The 17,919-nt window shown below is 41.8% G+C and overlaps 1 protein-coding gene across 2 annotated transcripts in view; it reads left to right on the top strand.

The window, feature by feature from the left end:
* The window catches only part of LOC111874853 (paired box protein Pax-6), a 162,383-nt gene extending 145,364 nt beyond the window's left edge, over positions 1-17,019 (top strand). For both annotated transcript variants that reach the window (XM_033755635.1, XM_033755636.1), the window contains 5 exons: positions 3,897-4,067; positions 9,383-9,465; positions 10,999-11,174; positions 14,618-14,910; positions 15,890-17,019. In XM_033755635.1, the coding sequence (XP_033611526.1) occupies positions 3,897-4,067; positions 9,383-9,465; positions 10,999-11,174; positions 14,618-14,910; positions 15,890-15,978 (812 nt within the window). In that variant the 3' untranslated portion in view covers positions 15,979-17,019. The remainder of the gene's footprint in view (positions 1-3,896; positions 4,068-9,382; positions 9,466-10,998; positions 11,175-14,617; positions 14,911-15,889) is intronic.
* The last annotated feature ends 900 nt before the right edge of the window (positions 17,020-17,919 follow it).

Genomic DNA, 17,919 nt, shown 5'->3' on the forward strand with positions numbered 1-17,919 from the left:
CCTCGTGCCCGCCACTTCGAAGTAGTGTAACCCTTTCGGTGCCACTCGTTCCAGCTCTGTTGCACTCGCAGACTTGAGGCATCGCGTGTCTCTGTCGCGTTATCGGTAGTTTCCGCCTGACTGGGTCCGGTGTAACGTCCTCGTCTGTGTGCGTGAGAGAGAGAGAGAGATTCGCCAGCCCGCCGCTCGCCTTATCAGGGCTCTGCCGTTACGTTCGGTCGTTCCATCTTACTCGCACGATGCCTACAGACGCCCGCCTCTACTAATGGAAACCTGATAACGACGAGCACCGCCTCGTGAAGGAACGCAGAAAGAGAAGAAAAGTAAAAAAAAAGAAGAGAAGAAAGTTTTGGAGTTATGAACGCATAAAATATAAAAGCAAGGAGCTAAGAAGAGGGGTTCGCCGTACTTAGAAGGACGTGGGAAAATATAATATGCAAGGCACAATAAATTGGTCACAAATTTCGAAGTAAGTTGTTAATTAAACTTCATATGCATTTTAGAAAATGTTGCTTTATTAATAAACAATAGGGACACGGAAATATACTTCGAGACTCGACCACAAATCACCGAACATGTTGACCCAAGCCGTCAATGCCTCTGGGTTCGTTATGAAGAGCTCATGTCAATCCGTGGATCTGGACAAAGTCTCAGATGAAAAAGGAAAGAGGCATCTACGACACACTTGGACAAGGCCCCAAATGAAGAGGTGAAGAGGCATCTAAGATACACTTGGAAAAGGTCTCAAATGAAGAAGTGAAGAGGCATCTACGACACACCTGGACGAGGTCCCAAATGAAGAGGTGAAGAGGCATCTACGACACATCTGGACAAGGTCCCAAATGACGAGGTGAAGAGGCATCTACGACACACTTGGACAAGGTGACTTACAACTCACCCGAACGAGGTCCAGCAACTGTGATAAGTGAAAGATCGGGAGTTTTCACGACGGCTAAATTTATTAGAAGTTTTTGTGCTATCAGACGTGTCAGATGGTTAAAAATTACAGACGTTTCACGGATCATCTCTACAGTTTTTAACCAACTGACAAGGCCGATAGCCCGAGAAGATTTTATGAACTGGGATTTACAGTCTCTAATGGATCCAAAAAAGCAGGTGCTTCCAAGGCTTATCACCTGAGGAAGGACAGATTTAATTTCCGAATTGTTGTGTTCTTTAGGAATACTTGATTACGGGAAAAGTCCACGAAATTGGCAATTTTTAATGTAACACGAGACTGTCATGCAGTATGGAGTGACTATAGACAGGGTTTCGGATTGGCTATTGGATTTACTGACCACTTATACACACGACTCGGATCTACAATCAATTAGAGCGCCACCGGTAATCTCTACAAATCACAAATCACCACAGCACCCGCTAAGCCTTTTCCAGCCTGTTGTGTCTTCACCAGCCATTCCCTGGTAACGGCTTCTAATAGTGGAGATTCTTCAGCTTCCGTGCCCAAGTCCACTCTGAATGGCGGTTTCCTTCCAACTGTTTCTTTTCTTCACAGCCTCCCGGACAGAACTGACTTGGTTGCACTAATTGTCTACTCTATAAATCTTCAGCAAGGCCAATACAGACAACACCGTTCATTTTCGTTTGCATATCCGATGCTGCGGGAACGTGTTTCTCGAAGCGTTCCCTAGCAGTGGCCGTCTATTCTTGCTTATGAAGAATCTGCAGCCTAGCAACGGATGTCGTTCCGCTGTCTGTCTCACGGTCTTTGCCTAGAAATGAATGTTGTTTCAGAGACTTTTCTAGCTCCACAAATATGCCACAATCCCTCTGTGAGAACCCTAGAAGTCTTCGTATAGTCAATGTCGAAAAAGGTGATCCTGTATGTTGTTGAACTGCAAGAATATCGTCATGACCTGTTCAAGGTACCATCCCGATGGATGACTTGAGGAACTGGGTGGAAACTATAAAAGTTCTGTCCTGTCAAGCTGAACCATCAGTGGAGATTCTGATCGAATACCTCCTGAATACAAGTCAGTCAACGTCCGTCGATACTGCCACGACCCAGAGGTTCAGAGAGAGGAGGAATTTCTTCAACTGTGATCTGCTGCTTTAGGTAGGAACAGTGCCAGGACCTTGAGGGCGCCGTGACAGTTCCGAAGGACAGCAACCACACTTTTTTGTTTAGTTTCTTGGGGTCAACTTGGCACGACGGCCACTGTTTGGCCTATTGTACCAGCCCCAGATGAGATATGATGACGAGTGTGGAGTCGGTGGAATGAGAATTGGCAGGGAAAACCAAAGTACTTCGAGAAAACCTGCCCCATTGTCACTTTGCCCACCACAAATTCCACATGACCTGACCTAGGCTCGAACCCAGGAGGCCATGGTGGGAAGTCGGCGACTAGCGGCCTGAGCTATGGCAGAGTTAGCTACCACCCTCACAGGCGGCTTGTCATTCATGATTCTACGTATTTCAAAGGATCGAAAGAGAATATCGAAAATGTTTGTCATGCTCATTATCATTATCGTCGCCCGGCTTGTCACGTCTGTGATTAGGAACCTGTTGGTCCATCATATCTGTTCTTTTGTCTTCTTATTTCTACTTATCAGGCATCGTGGCAATGTGCAGCTTGTTTTGGGCATTCTACACTGCTAAACAGTCTTGAATGCTCTAATAAATATTCTGTATGAATTATTGAATGTAAACTGGATAAAGGAGCACGAGGTAGCTTAGTTGGTTCAGGCACTATGCTACAAGCCGGAAGGTAGCGGGTTCGGGTCCCGATGAGGTCGTTGGATTTTTTAAATTTACCTAATCCTTCAAGCCGCACTATGGCCCTGGGGTCGACTAGGCCTCTTAACAGAAATGAGAATCAGGAATTTTTCTAGGGGTAAAGGACGGCAGGTACGTAAGGCTGACAATCTCACCATCTATGAGCCGACTGTCTGGAGGAAATATGGGAGCCTCGACGTTTTAAAAACCTATGGGCCTTCATGGACGGTTACAAGGATAGCCTTACCTTTTTGTTCCTTGCTGAATAAATGTAATTGTTTGATGTCTGCGATATCTTAACTGTCCCTGAATTAATATACAGCTGTGTTCCATCAATTTTCTACGCGTTCGCAACAACATTTATAAGAATTCGCCTGTTACAAATATTATGTTTCTCGACATTATCCTTTGTCCTGTTTTTATTTAAAACGCATAACGTTTCGGAGTCTGCATTATATCTTCGTCTTCAGGCAAAACCTACTCAGTTGGGCCAAATCGATACAGTTAGTCCCTATCCCCGGAAATAGAAGCCGTTCTCCGACATCTTGTACTTTTTAATGTCCAGAAACATAATATTTTTATTAGTGTACCAACGTCACAAACTTTTAGATACCATTCGCTTACTGTTAGCTATCCCATGCCTGTCTCTCTGGCGGTATGTAACAACTCGATAACATCTGAAAAGTATTTTAATAAAACTTAAAATTCGCGTGTTTTACTCAAATTTGGGTTAAAAGTGGACAACAATAGAAGACACTTCACACAAATCCTACAGGCATTTCTATTCGCATCCCGACCGTAACTCGCTGATTATTTATCGGAGTAAAAAGTATGAGAGTATGAGACACATACTCGTATTTTATGCACAACATCCCTTTTTCCATGCATACTACGGGTTTCTGGACAATTAAACAGAAATGAGTGAAAGAGCCACAGTTGTTATGACACGCCTGCATTTCCTAACTTGTTACGTGATGTCAGCACTACCAAAGGCTTCGTTCGTTTAAGGAAGGATAAGAAGAAGAAGAAGAAGAAGAAGTGCCAAGCCCATGGGGGGACCAAAATGACTTATTGTGGTGGATCTATCAAGCAAAAAGGTGAAGACACAACAAGGTTAAGTTTATGCTTCCAAATATTCGTATACGATTTTGTGTTCTAGTGGTTGACCTGGACGGGGCACCTTCGGACGAGACAAATTCGGGGGACAACTCGAATGCAGGGTCCAGTGCTGGAGGACCCGACGAGGACCAAGCACGACTACGCCTCAAGAGGAAGTTACAGAGGAACAGAACTTCCTTCACAAATGAGCAAATTGACAGTTTAGAGAAAGGTAAGCAAGCCTGTGTATGTTAAGGTTTTATTTCTGAAAATATCATTTGTATAGCTAACTCATGCTTTTGCCTATAGCCTAAAATGAGAAGTGAATAAGGTTGTACAGGTGATTATGTCCCTCTCTCTCTGTCTCTCTCCGTGGCTTTAGTCCGCAAGCGAATTATACCGACCAAGCGAGCGACCGCCACTTGTCGACGAAGTTAGTGCTAACTTTAACGGATAGAGAGTGTCGCGTGGTCAGCGCAACGAATCCTACGGCCGTTAATCTCGATTTTCTTGTCCCTACGCTTAAGAAAATAAACACCACGTCATGAAGACGTATGGGAGTGTGGAGATATACCTCCACCATTCTTTACTTCGACATTAGAGAGATGAACGGTCAGCTTCACTCAACGGCTGCTTTAATCCCGGTGAAATAGTCCCCAGTATTCATTAGACAGGACGCTGGGTGGGCCCCAGAGTCACTCTGGACACTGTAAGGAGAAAAATCTCTTGACCCTGCCGGGTAAGGAAACCCGGACGTCCAGCCCGTGTTCTTTCACTATACCGACTGAGCTATCTCGGTTCCTATATTAAAACTGTTCCTCTGCTTAACTAATTAAGCACTACGCCATGAAGGCGTATGGGGGGAGTGTATGTATAGATCCATATTCTCTTGACTTCTACGCTAGGAGGAGATTCCTATGGAAAGTAAATATTATAATTATTTCAGATGATAATTTTGTGTAATTTCACGCCTTGCAACATATGCTATTTATGTTTCGAAACGAGATCCAGCTCCCTTCCAATTCTTACTCGTTCGTGACGTTACTAGAATGTGACGTAGCGTGAGAGAGGATACTATCCTGTCGTCAACTCCTCTGACTTCTCTCTCTATACGGAGAAATTATTCTTCAACTACAGCAACCAGGCAGAAGCAGTAGGTGCCTTCAAACTATTGATTTTCGATAACGGTCTTCTTCTTCTTCCTTCCCCTATGCGACTGGCTTCGTTCTCGTCTTTCACTTTTTTATTTTATTTTCAAATTGATGCTCTAGGCACGTAAAGGCATGCGGATAAAGATTGATAACATTAGGGGGAGGGAGAAATGGCGGCGTGTGAGCGGTGATATGAGGCGCCGTGATTGATAACTTCTAATAAGTTCGCACTTGTCAGTTGCTGTCGAGAAAACAAACTAAGAAACTCATCATCATGACTTCTGAATAATTCCTGAGGAGGCCCGGGTTCCATTCCAGGTCAAGTCGTGTGGGATTTGTGGTAGACAAAGTGGTGCTGGGGCAGGTTTTCTCCTAGTACTTCGGTTTCCCCTGCCAATTCTCATTCCGCCAATCATTTATCACCCGGTACCGGTACAATAGGCCAATTAGTGGCAGACGTACCAAGTGGACTCAGTCTCACCCCACCTTAAGAAAATAAAGGAGAAAAAACTTCAAGGTGTCGAGGCGTGGAGATAAATCCCCACCCCTTCTACGCCTCCATGTGAGATGTGAGCTTCACACACCAACCCCTTTACTCTTGAAGAGCCCCTAGAAAATTGGTATTGAGGGCTGTACATTAAACGGTAAGGTAAAAATAGTAAAATTGTCCCTGTGCTTAACTAATTAAGCACTACGCCATGAAGGAGTATGAGTGGATGTATAATCCACATTTTCTTGACATCGACACTAGCTGGAAGTGAGTGTATATTAAAAGGCTCTCATAACTCCGACTATGAAAATTAATTTCTTCTGAGAAATAATGCCATGTTATTTGGTAAATAGGTTCAAACTTTCGGAGAAAACTGTTGTCTCCATCTTCAGGGTAAAGATGAAATCAAGAGATTCCTAAGTCGATAGCCCACCTGTCTACAACATATATGTATATATATATATACCGCGTCACCTTACAGGATATAATAATACAATTTTATTTTAGTCTTAGTCTATTTTTACACTAATTTCTTATACAATTAAAGGCCTATAATTTAAGAAAGTGCCAATTCTACATAGAATCCGGTACGTGATACAAAATTCGTATCTCGTTATGTTCTACGGCCTTTATTTCAAACTATTTTTGATATGGTGAACGTCTAACGAAAAACGAGAAAAAAATGCAATGCGATCATTTTGTCGCTCGAATGAGAGAGACGGACGCTCCTCGTGTCAACTCGGGTCGACTGATGGAGGAAATGACAAACCAAGAATCTACGTATATACACCCTGCAATTTCACTTGACTATCGTCCTACTAAATCATTGAACAACTAATATTGACACTTGGTAATTGGATAATTGGATTTATTAACCACCTACAGGCTGTAACTACAAATAATTATAACACTGTTACACACACACACACACACACACACACACACACTAGTCCTCTCCTGGTTATGCGATTAAAACACAGGAACTATAAAAGTCTCACTTAATCACACACTCCAGATATTACAATAAAGTCTTCTCTTCACAGCCGCACTTTAGCAACTAAATCTTAACTACACTACACTGCAGTGCATTCTCACTTTTTTCCATAAGGGCTTCGTGTCCTTGACTCACGGCTTCTCAGTTGCGACTACTCGCGAACGACCCTTGTTTTCCCCTATAAACCTTCGACACGGACCACGCAAAGAAAACACCTTCTATTATTACAGACGTATTTACAGTTCTGTTGCCTAGCACTGGGCAAGGAGGGGACCACATTGATAACACATGTCACGTGATTCCTACTCAGCGAGTTCATTGGCGCGCTGACTGTTGCCTAGCAACGAGCTATAACATTCGTCCTATTGTTGCGTGCGCGTATCGCGGGATGTTTATAGAACCCGTTGTCTGGCAATGCGTTGATATGTCACAATATGAAGCGACCTTATGAATTAGGTGTCATAAAAGAACAAATAAACAAATAATATTGTGACGCATTACCTTACGTCCATCACCGCGAAAACCGCTACAACCGGAAGGGACATTTCCACGGCAACGAATACGTGGAAACTGTGGAGCTCCCGCAGCGACAAATCATAGCAACGAATTATCGTTGAGTAACAACGGATGAGACGAAACACGTTACCGGTGTATTCTATAAGAAGCGTTCCCGTAACAACGGACTGCTGAACAGCGGTAACGGAACCATGAGGAATGGTGTCCGGTATCCGGTCCGCATAGCCCCTATATAAGCAGAGCTTACGGCACGTACAGAGCATTGGAGTACTGAGAAGGAGACAATCTTGGGGTAGCCGCCGCCAGAGACAGTTCAGATTCAACCACGCCACGGCCAAGGATAGTTGAGACGTCGCATTGGAGTACTGGGCCAGAAGTCAAGTGACACTGCAAGTGGTGATATTTGTAAGGTGTGTAAGAGGGGGTGTCCAATAAAGATTCGCTAAATCCAGACCCACGTGAAGTTATTTGTCGCGTGATATACCCAGACACGTGACAATATTATTTCGGAAAATTTACAACTGTTGTAGTTCTTCTGTTTTTTAAATTTCAAATTACAAACGTATAACCTAGCTGAGGGATGAATAAACATCTCATTACGCATTGTGAGTGTACACATAATTATATGCAGGACTGAGAGAACAGAATATCCGTCTATATTTCAAAATTTGTGGCTTAGTATATTTTCTTAGATTCTTTCGAGTTCTTTTAAACTTAACATTTCTCTTTACAGATGCATATGTTTATTCATAAGGTCAACATGTGGCCCGCATCTTGACCTCTTATCCGTGATTTACAGGCTGAAAATTTCATTTGAGTGTTTGTTTCCGTGTTGAACAGTAACAGTTTTAATAATGTCAATTCACGGATCTACCTTCGCAGACACTTAGGATAACGAAAGAAGCTATCTTATTTTAAAGGTATTAGGAAACATTTAAATGTACAAATTTTATTATAAATCTAAATGAACTCTTAAAATCAGCTCAGTCAAATTTGTTAGACTAAGATACGGAGTTCTTTATTAAGATACTAGTACAATGCCTGTTGAAATTTCAAAGGAAAATTGATTAACATAAAATCTATTTAGAAATACATTATGTTCGTATATTACATATTTTGCTTACAAGAACACACCTTCGAAAGAACGCCGAAGCTCAGTAAAGCAGTTTGTAATATTCTTTAGTAACAAATATACGCATCCCTTGAACTACATGTATACTAAGCTACCAGATATTTTGCAATACGACATCCCAGTCATACCTTCCAATCCCGCTTATTGCTGCTACCTACAGAGCAACAGAACAGAAAGTTTTGTCGCCACTTTCTCGTCATATTCTTAATTACTTGTTAGCATACGAGGGAGAGTCAGTAAATAGGTCACAAATTGAAGTAAAACAGGTGTAATGGGCGTAATACGTATGTGTATCACTAGGTAGCAGCACAGTCCAGCTTCATCACAGTCTACGTATCAGATGAGCATGTGCGTGTTCAGAGGCTAGTTTCAGTAGATAAAATGGCGACCGTGTTTAAATAATGTACTACCGAAGAGCAACGTTCTATTGTGCGTCCTTTCGTGGGCAAAAGAACTAAATGCAAAGGGTATTCATAAAGAAATATTTCCTTTTACGGTGGGAAGTTCCTGTCGCGTAAAGCGGTTGACAACTGGGTCGAGAAATTCTCTCAAAGACGTTCGAAAGTTTCAGATGATGCCCGAAAAGTTGCGGAAGTGGATGAGACGACAGTCAAAAGACTTCTATGCTGCGGGTTTCGATACATTCGTCAAAGCGATGGGACAAATATATCAGTGTTGGTGGAGAATATGTCGAGAAATAATTTTTTTCAGGTTCGAATGTAACATGTTTTAGGCAGGCCGCACACGTCAGCATCATGACTCAGGCCGGCGTGCGGCGGTTTTCATAATCTCATTTGTTTAAACTGTGCTCCTTTCTTTGCGTCATGTCGCAGACGTCGTGTTGACTGTTACATGTCTTGACGCATGCCGGTGAGCGGCATACCTTAGGTATTATATATCCGTCTGTGACCTATTTACTGATTCTCCCTCATACATAACGACACGATAACAAGCTAGCATCAATTACACCTTCAGTCTTTTGCCATTCTACTCCATTAAGCTATTTACACACAGACACGATAATAGTATTAGTAACTTGTCTATCAACTACATAATTATATGCTGTATTTGAGGGTCTTACAGCTGTAACTATGAAGAGTTCTATATTCTGGGATATAACGCCGTACAGCCCAATACAAGTCAACAGACGTTTCGAAGGAATGTCCTCACCTCAACCTGAAAATAGGAGAGTAAACCAAGCAAGAAGCCAGCATGAAGAGCTCTGAGTATACACCGTGTAATTACAGCTCATTTTCTTTCTCAGAATTCGAGAGGACGCACTATCCAGATGTGTTCGCTAGAGAGAGGCTGGCTGCAAAGATTGGCCTTCCCGAAGCTAGGATACAAGTAAGTATCATATCGTTTGCCCGCAGCAAGTTTAAGGGGAGTTTCTTTCGATTATGAGCTTCTGTAACAGCCTATGAGCCTAATTCAAATGGGACAAGAAGTTTTGGCTAATATTTTGCTTTAATTTTTTCTCGCATTCTAAAGCAATAGGATCTTCGACAACTCCCTGGCTCCTTCTTTGCTTCCGATAAACTTTTCTTCATTCTTAAAGGTGTTTTCAGCAACCACATCTGATATATTCTAAAGGTTTGTATCTCGAGATAAATAATGGATATCCCGATTCCAGAATATTTAAGATTAGACAACTTTTGAAATTCATTTTTTACAAAAAAAAATCCCACTCTTCGTAAAATAAACATTTTGTTATGCATAGGTTCTACTCTTTCGTGATCAGAGTTCCTGACTACAGATCCAGAGAACCGGGTTCGATTCCCGACGCTACCAGATTTTCTGAGAATTAGTGGGTCTGGAACGGGTCCACTCAACCTCGTGAGGATAATTGAGGAGCTATTTCAAGGAAATAGTGGCTCCGGTCTAGAAAATCGAAATTAACGGCCGTGAGGATTCATTGCGCTGACCATGCAACTTCCTCTATCCGCTAAAGTTGGCACTAACTTCGCCAACAAGCGGCGGTCGCACGGTCGGTATAGTTCGCTTGCGGAGGAGAACCACGGAATTTGTTTTTTGTTTGTTTGTTTGTTTGTTTGTATATGTTCTACTGTATTATGCGTTCAACAAATGATGGCGTTAAGAATCTTCGTGAACATATGTGTCAATGTGCCCTCTTACGTGATAGCCTCGTTTTGTAATAACGGGAATTCATTTTCTTACTTCTCATTTCAAGAAGGCCCTGAAGGATCTTTATTTCCAAAATTTTCAGTGCTCTATTTTCCTCTTGCGCGGAAAACTTACGAGTCGTCCTGAACTGAATTGTATTTTCTCGCAATTACATTTTTTCTCCATTGACGAAAAACAATACTCCGCCCCTGAAAAGAGCCATATTTCTCCATAAAAGATTTCCCACCTAAAAAAACACGGTATGCCCCTGAAACGGACTGCTTTCTTACCAAATATTCCCGTTGCCCCGTGATTCATTTCCCTCCCTCCTTCAATGTGTCTGGGTAAACCACTTTCCTTGTAAATTGCTTATAGAACCGAATTCAGTTCATCATACACACACCAGTCCTGAAAATGGAGGCAATATGTTACTTCGAAACATCAGCATCTGCCTACAAATGTAGATGATGTCACAATCAGATGATCATAGCCTGAATTTGTATTATAATTATTTAATTCAGAAGTAACAATCAAAGATATGCTGCTCATTAAATTTTTCACATACTCCATTTGTAATTACTCATTAAAGATCCTGATTAATTCATATTTGTACATAACTGCGATGTAATCATTTCACAGGATCTGTATTCACAGTCTGCTGATTAAGTTTCCCAGTTAATTTGCTTCTCCCTCCCACATCCTCTTAACCTTCATAATCAATTTACACGACGACGCTGTGCTTTTGCTTGTTAACAGGTTTGGTTCTCAAATCGGAGAGCAAAATGGCGGCGAGAAGAGAAGATGAGGAACCAGAGACGCGTAGCGGAGCAACCAAGTACTTCGCCTCCAAGACTGCTAAATGGAAGCAGCTTCTCCAACAGTCATATGTACTCCTCTATCCCTCCACCCATGAGCATGGCAGATTCTTACAGGTAGAATTTTATCGCTATTTCGTATTAGTAACAGGCATAAAAAAGTAAAGCTAGCCCTGTAATAGACTGTGAAGGCCCATAGGATTGTGAGACGTCGAGGCTCCCACATTTTCTAGACAGTCGGTTCACAGATGGCGGTGAGGTTATTAACCTTACGCCCCGGCCTCCCTTTACCCCCCAGGAAGATTCCTTGTACTCATTTTTGTTAGAGGCTGAGTCGACTCCAGGGCCATATGGCGGTTGGAAGGATTATATAAACTGAAAATGCAATCATCTCGACGGGAATGGAACCAGCGACCTTCCGGCTTGTAGCACAGTGCCTCAACCAACTACGCTACCGCGTGCCCTACTAACAGGCATGTATATGAGAAAATATTGTGATTTTAGAAAAATCGATCTCGTGGTTGTAATTGGATTTCAGCACCCCTCAATAATAAAATTGTGTTTTGGAATACCGCATGTATATATTCGCGTATATATTTGCCCCCTCACTAGAGTCTAAACAGTTCGGGCCATTTTATCCATATTCGGTACCTAAGAATTTGTATATTGTATATTAGTGCCCGCTGAATAAGACACTGTAGTCCACCCCCCCCCCAAAAAAAATGAGCACATCAAATTGAGCCCGAAAAAACAAAATGGCGATGTTTTCGAAAGTATTTCTAATGATTTTGTTTAAACTTCACTAATTTATGGAGATTATGTATCAAGACAAAACTGCATAGGTCCTATCTTCAGCAAAATAATGGATTGCATCCCTTGGGTTTCGAACCTGTATCAAAGACACGTCAGTCCTGACGTAGGGGAATTCCTATCGCATAGGCCTTTGGGATTCGAATGCGCCATCCCCTCTAATTTAATGATGTTCCTCGGGGCAAATAATGACGTAACTGGTGACGTCAAGCGGCACTGTAGCCATCATATAACCAAATATATGTCCTCAGGGTCAGCTCCTTAAGCGGAATGCTTAAAGCCACACGACGCTTTCAGGTTCAATGTAGAAAGCTCCATATACAAACATTGTGTTGAAAACATACGAAGTGTTCAAAGCGGACACCCAGAAATGATTCATCATCATCATCATCATCATCGATTCTTAGGTAAAGGTAAGATAAAATTGTCCCTGTGCTTAATTAATTAATTAAGTACTATGACATGAAGATATACGGGAGAATGTAGGTATGGATCCACATATTCTTGACGTCGGTACTAGAAAGGAGTGATCAGTTTCACGCCACGGCCGCTTTATTCCCTGAGAAATCGCCCTAGGTGCCCTTTCGACAGGAGACTGGATGGAATCCAGAGTGGGTCTGGAGGCTGAGAAGAGAAAAATCTTGCCTCTTTCAGAAATCGAACTCCAACCGTCCAGCCTGTAGCTGTACCGACTGAACTATCCGAAATCCTATCATCATTTCTTAATTCGATTATAATTTTTGTCAGCCATAATGTGAAAAAATAATGATATATAAGTGAACAGATTTTTTTCTCATTTAAATAATGTCATTACTTCATACTGCCTAATAAGTAGAATAGAAACCTATGTACATATGTTTTACATACAAAGATACAGAGAATAACACAAGAAACTGATAATTGTAGCCTGCCTACGTTATGCAGTCAAAAACAACTAAATTTGTATACATTATCGAAAAAATAATAAAAATTACAATTTTGCGTGCCATCATAACATCCAAATTCTACAGAACGAGGCATTACAGAAAAGGAAAATTAATTTTAAGCTTCTGGACAATTTCAAACCAAAGAGCCTGATAGCACAGCAGTAAAACCATGGCGACGCCGTTGCCTCGAGCAACCGATGGGCTCGAACGATTCCTCTCAGCTTGTTAGTTTATAAGAGCGACCACTAGTTCACATACCTCATCGCTCGTTGAGTGAGTTAGCCGGGCAATATTGCAAGGGCCCACTTTCATTTTCATTTTATATAACAAAACCCGAAGCTTTGTCGTTAATGAAGAAAACATTCCGTGTGCTCTATACAGGACATGTGGAAGGAGAGGGGGTTGCGTGGTACGAGGAAGGAAAGGGGATGATTGTTGTTGACGTGGAAGTTGTAATGAACTTCTCCCCAAACTACCCTTGAAATAATTAACCGGTAGTCTAGACTTTATAGCTGTAAACATGGTAGAGAGATGGAAACAGGCAGAAGCAGTTTTCAGATTGAACCTAAACTTATATGGAAAACAGACTGAAGTGTCAGTCCTCGTGAGTTTTTATTTCAGACTAATTCATTTCGAACTTTATATTCTGTTCTGAAGTCACTGGTCTCAAATAATACTGTAGTTCTGAGTTTTAATGAAATTTTATTTAGCGTCCAGTTTACAAAGTTATAACAAGGAACTTCTTGTTAACTAAATCGAAAGAAAAAAGTTAAGTTTTGTTCTTTATCCAAAATCGATTATGAATCTTAATTCTCTTGGTGTAAGTCAATTACGCAGAAATTTTTCTGGTTAAAATATATAATCTGTTAACTTGCTGAAATGGCATAAATTGTTTCAATTGTCGTTCTTATAATATATCAGCACGGACCGTACATGAAACACCGTTCCTCTGTCGCTGTTCAATTGTTGCTTATCGCACGGCGCAGAAAGAACCATTTCCCTGTTGTCTGCGGACCGCTGCCTACCCACGCCCGCTCTACAGTCTCCTATTTCATGGTCGCCACCTAGCAACGGGTCTACATGCCACAATACTAAAACTCTGCATTCTGCCCACACAGTGTATCTGTCCGTTTCGTATGGTTCTCACAGTACACAGCGATCCTTTCCCTTAACAGCATTAGCCGGTTGGTCTTTGTGGCGGAGACATAATGTGTTTCCTGTGAGGTACGGACTGAAAGTGTATGTATGGTTTAAAAGAAAAGGACTAACAATGGCATAAAAATTGCCACTGTACTGCATCAGATCATGATACAGTTTAGTTAAGCTGTGTCAGGAAAAGATAAAATAATGGTCATTACAAAAATGGCACTTAACTTAATAAAACAAAATGGCTGCTAGCATTTATAGGCTGCTCAAAGTCACAATATTTAATATAAACTGCATTTGGAGGCGGCGTTATTAGCTCAGTAAACAGCTGCAAGACTTACATGTAGATCTGACTGTGGTCTCAGAGACACATCTCATACCCGATAAGAGGTTCTTCGTTCCAAATTATCACTTTCATTGGAGTGACCGCTTCCCGACAAAAAGAAAAAGGCATATGCTACATGTGCGATACGTACAGTTGACAAAGGAGAAGCATCCTCTCGTCAGAGAAGATGTTACGCAAGGACTACGACCGCAAGTGTTCAGTTGCCAAAAAAATCTCTAGTCGTGAGTCTCAAGGGGTTGGAGCCAAGACGAAGTGATTGGCGGTAAACCGCCAGTCGTAAAGTAACTCTGCCTCTAACTGTGACAAAGTCTCACTTTTGCTTTTGCTTTCAGCACTATGACGACAATGCCAAGTTTCAGCATGTCGGCAACTCACCACCCGGGGACGGGGGTGGCTGGAGGCAGTGTGGGTATGGGGAACAGCATGGGCCCGAGTCCAACGGCATGCAGCCTCCAGCAGAGAGATCCCGTGACGGCAGGCGGCTATTCGTGTATGACGCGGCCCCCAACGTATGACCCCCTGACCCTAGGAGCCTACGGGAGCAGACCATCCCCTTGCAGCCCCACACAGCCTTACCAGACTATGAACGGGCACCAGTATTCTACCAATGGCACATCATCTACAGGTGGGAACTGAACAGAATAAAGAAGGGCACATTCTGATCGAAGATAGAGAAAGCAAATACTTATTTATTTAGTTGTAGTTTATATAATGACGCTGTTCGTACCTTACACAATCTAGCGTCGAATGACTTAATGACAGTGAATAATTAATTGGAAATTGTGTGCCTATTGTAAGGTACTATACCGTCAATTGCTTGGCGGAACGGAGGATAACCTCAGATATATCAATAACAATATTTGGTGTTAGGAAAAATTCGAAGTGGACACATCTCGAACACAAATCAGAAGCGATGTCACTTAAGCCAACTTGCTTAATATGGATAGATTATACATATTTCATAAGTTTCATAACTGTTAAAAGAAGTCAAATCTATCTCTGTAACAGGCCGTGGAGGCCCATAGTGTTGTCAGACGTCGAAGCTCCCACATTTTCTAGACAATCGGGTCACAGATGGCGGTAAGGTTGTCAGCCTCACGCGCAGTCCGCCATTTACCACCAGGAAGATTCCTGATACTCATTTCTTTTAGAGGCTTAGTCGACCCCAGGGTCATAGTGCGGTTGGAAGGACTAGGTAAATTGAAAAATCCAGTGACCTCATCGGAAATCGAAACCTTGAATCTTCCGGCTTGTAGTACAGTTCCTCAACCAACTGCGCTACCGAGTGTTAATCTTTAAAAAAAATCACTACGTTAAGGGGAAGAAGTGGGCGGAAAATGTAGCACGCACGGGAGAGATAAGAATATGTAGCTTCCGCCTACATTTTAGTCAGAAGATTTAAATGGAGACGTAGCTATTGAGGCTATTGATAGGAGGATCAAATTAAACAAATCTTAAAAAATAGAGTACAGGTGAGGTGTGAACTGGATTATTCTGGTTCAGCGTAGCAACCAGTGACAAGCTCGGGCTTTTTAAACGGTAAGAAATTTCTTGATCATCTGAGCAACTATAAACTTCTCAAGAAGGGTTCTATTCTTTCACAGGTCTGATCTCTCCAGGAGTATCAGTTCCGATTGCTGTACCTGGACAACCACCGGATATGACGTCACAATATTGGCCACGCCTTCAGTGACAATGGTGGAACTGAGCAGACATCTTCACTGGCGATCCTTCTGAAGAACTGTCTCACTAATCATTGAGTCTGTGAAGTGAAAGCACTTCATGGTTTCAGAACGAAGTTGAAGAATCCTCGATCAGGTTGGATTTGCCAAGAAGACTACCAGTTCGTGTTAAAGCTGCCACCTAGAACTGGTTTTAATCCCCACGACTGATGGACTTTTGAATGTGTCTTTGCAGAAATGGACAAAGTTTCATTATACTAGAATTGGTGATTATTTACAAATTTCGCACCTAAAGCTGATGAAGGAAGTGGATGAAACTTCATAGATTATAACAGAGACAGAACACTTGAGATAAATGTTTCAAGTTAAAAGACATCAGGCAAAAACGAATCACTGGTGAAACCTCTGTTTTCATGGCGGTATTGCTTGTTGACAGGTGACAATTTCTTCAAAAACGTTAAGTCAGACCTTGAGGAAGACAGTGAGATACGCTTCGATAATAATAGAAAGTATGACTGTATATAATAGACTAGCCGATCTATCCTTTTGTGGCACATATTATGGGGGGGGGCTGACTTTCCAATCACATACCCACAATCTTCAATTAAATTCCACAACATAAAAAACAATAATTTTCCTTCCTGACCTGGCCTCAAAGTTATAAATTTTTCTTGGCTTTTGTATGGAAACTTTTTGGGCATATCTCTACGATTATTTTATATTCTAGGATATAACTTGGACGACCGGAATTCGAGTCCCGATATGGAGAAGGATTTTTTTTCTGATCGTCAATGCGTCCATGCTGTGTCTGTGGTAAATCCATTTCCTGTCCCATGTGTAACCGTGTGTTCGCCCCGGAGAAAATGCGGTCAGAGTGACGCTAAACACTCACCTACACACAGGTTCAAGGTCTGGCGTTCTTGTGGCCGCATAACGTTAAACCAGAGCCCGACTAAACGTAAATGTTCTCCTCAGAAGAACAGACTGTTGCACCTGCTCTGTTGGTTCGCTCGCGGATTTCCTCTTTCCTTCTACGCTGAAGATGGAGGCGATACGTTCCTCCTAAACGTCGGTTAACATAATTTATACACTGCGCCACATCCCAGAAGACGGCTTTCTTCAAAAATAGAATGGTTTGTAATACGTGCCGTCCCTAACTTCTCCAGCCCCAGACAGCCGCTTGCTTCGCCTGTGCACTAGCGTCGACTCTGTCCACATCTTCAATCTTTCTTAACCTGCGGCATTAGATGGACATCACGTCCTGGGCCGTTTATCCGTGGACACAGAAATTATAGTACTGACTGGACATAACAGTTGGTGGGCCTCGTAACTAGTCTGTGCGAGGTGGTGAAAAGAGGAATCTCCCCTCCCCCGCGACATAGTCACTATACCGACTGAGATACAGCGATCCTACGATCAACATAAAGGCAATTAAGTACTAATTCTTTTTATAAGACTGAATCCTGTTTGCGTTTATGCTATTAAGCCATAAGATAAATCGTCACTCAAATTTATATTGAAAAATCTTTCTGAATATTATTATTTTTCTTATATATTACATATTTAGTGCGTAAACGGTGACCTTTAGGTGACATACACAAATAACCCAATTATATACAGGCTGTAAGTGCAAAGTTGTTAAAATCTGGAGATGTCGAGAAATTTAGTTAATATTGTAATGAATTAGGTCGGATCCTACTTAATTTCAGAAAGACATATGTACAGAAATTACACTAATTGCCCAAACATAAGTATTTTGAAACGTGTGAATTTATGTGCTTAATATTTAATTTGAATTTCTATATAACTTGACATTTAACAATTTTTTAGCTCTAGGGTGTGAACATAAATAATTTTCAGAATTTCAGAAATTTATTTTGAATCAATAATGCAAAAATAGAATATCCACATACAAACCTACAGGACACACTTCCCTTTGCGCGGAGGTGTCG

The sequence above is a fragment of the Cryptotermes secundus genome, unplaced genomic scaffold (genome assembly GCF_002891405.2).
Source record: "Cryptotermes secundus unplaced genomic scaffold, Csec_1.0 scaffold160, whole genome shotgun sequence".
Lineage (NCBI taxonomy): Eukaryota > Metazoa > Arthropoda > Insecta > Blattodea > Kalotermitidae > Cryptotermes > Cryptotermes secundus.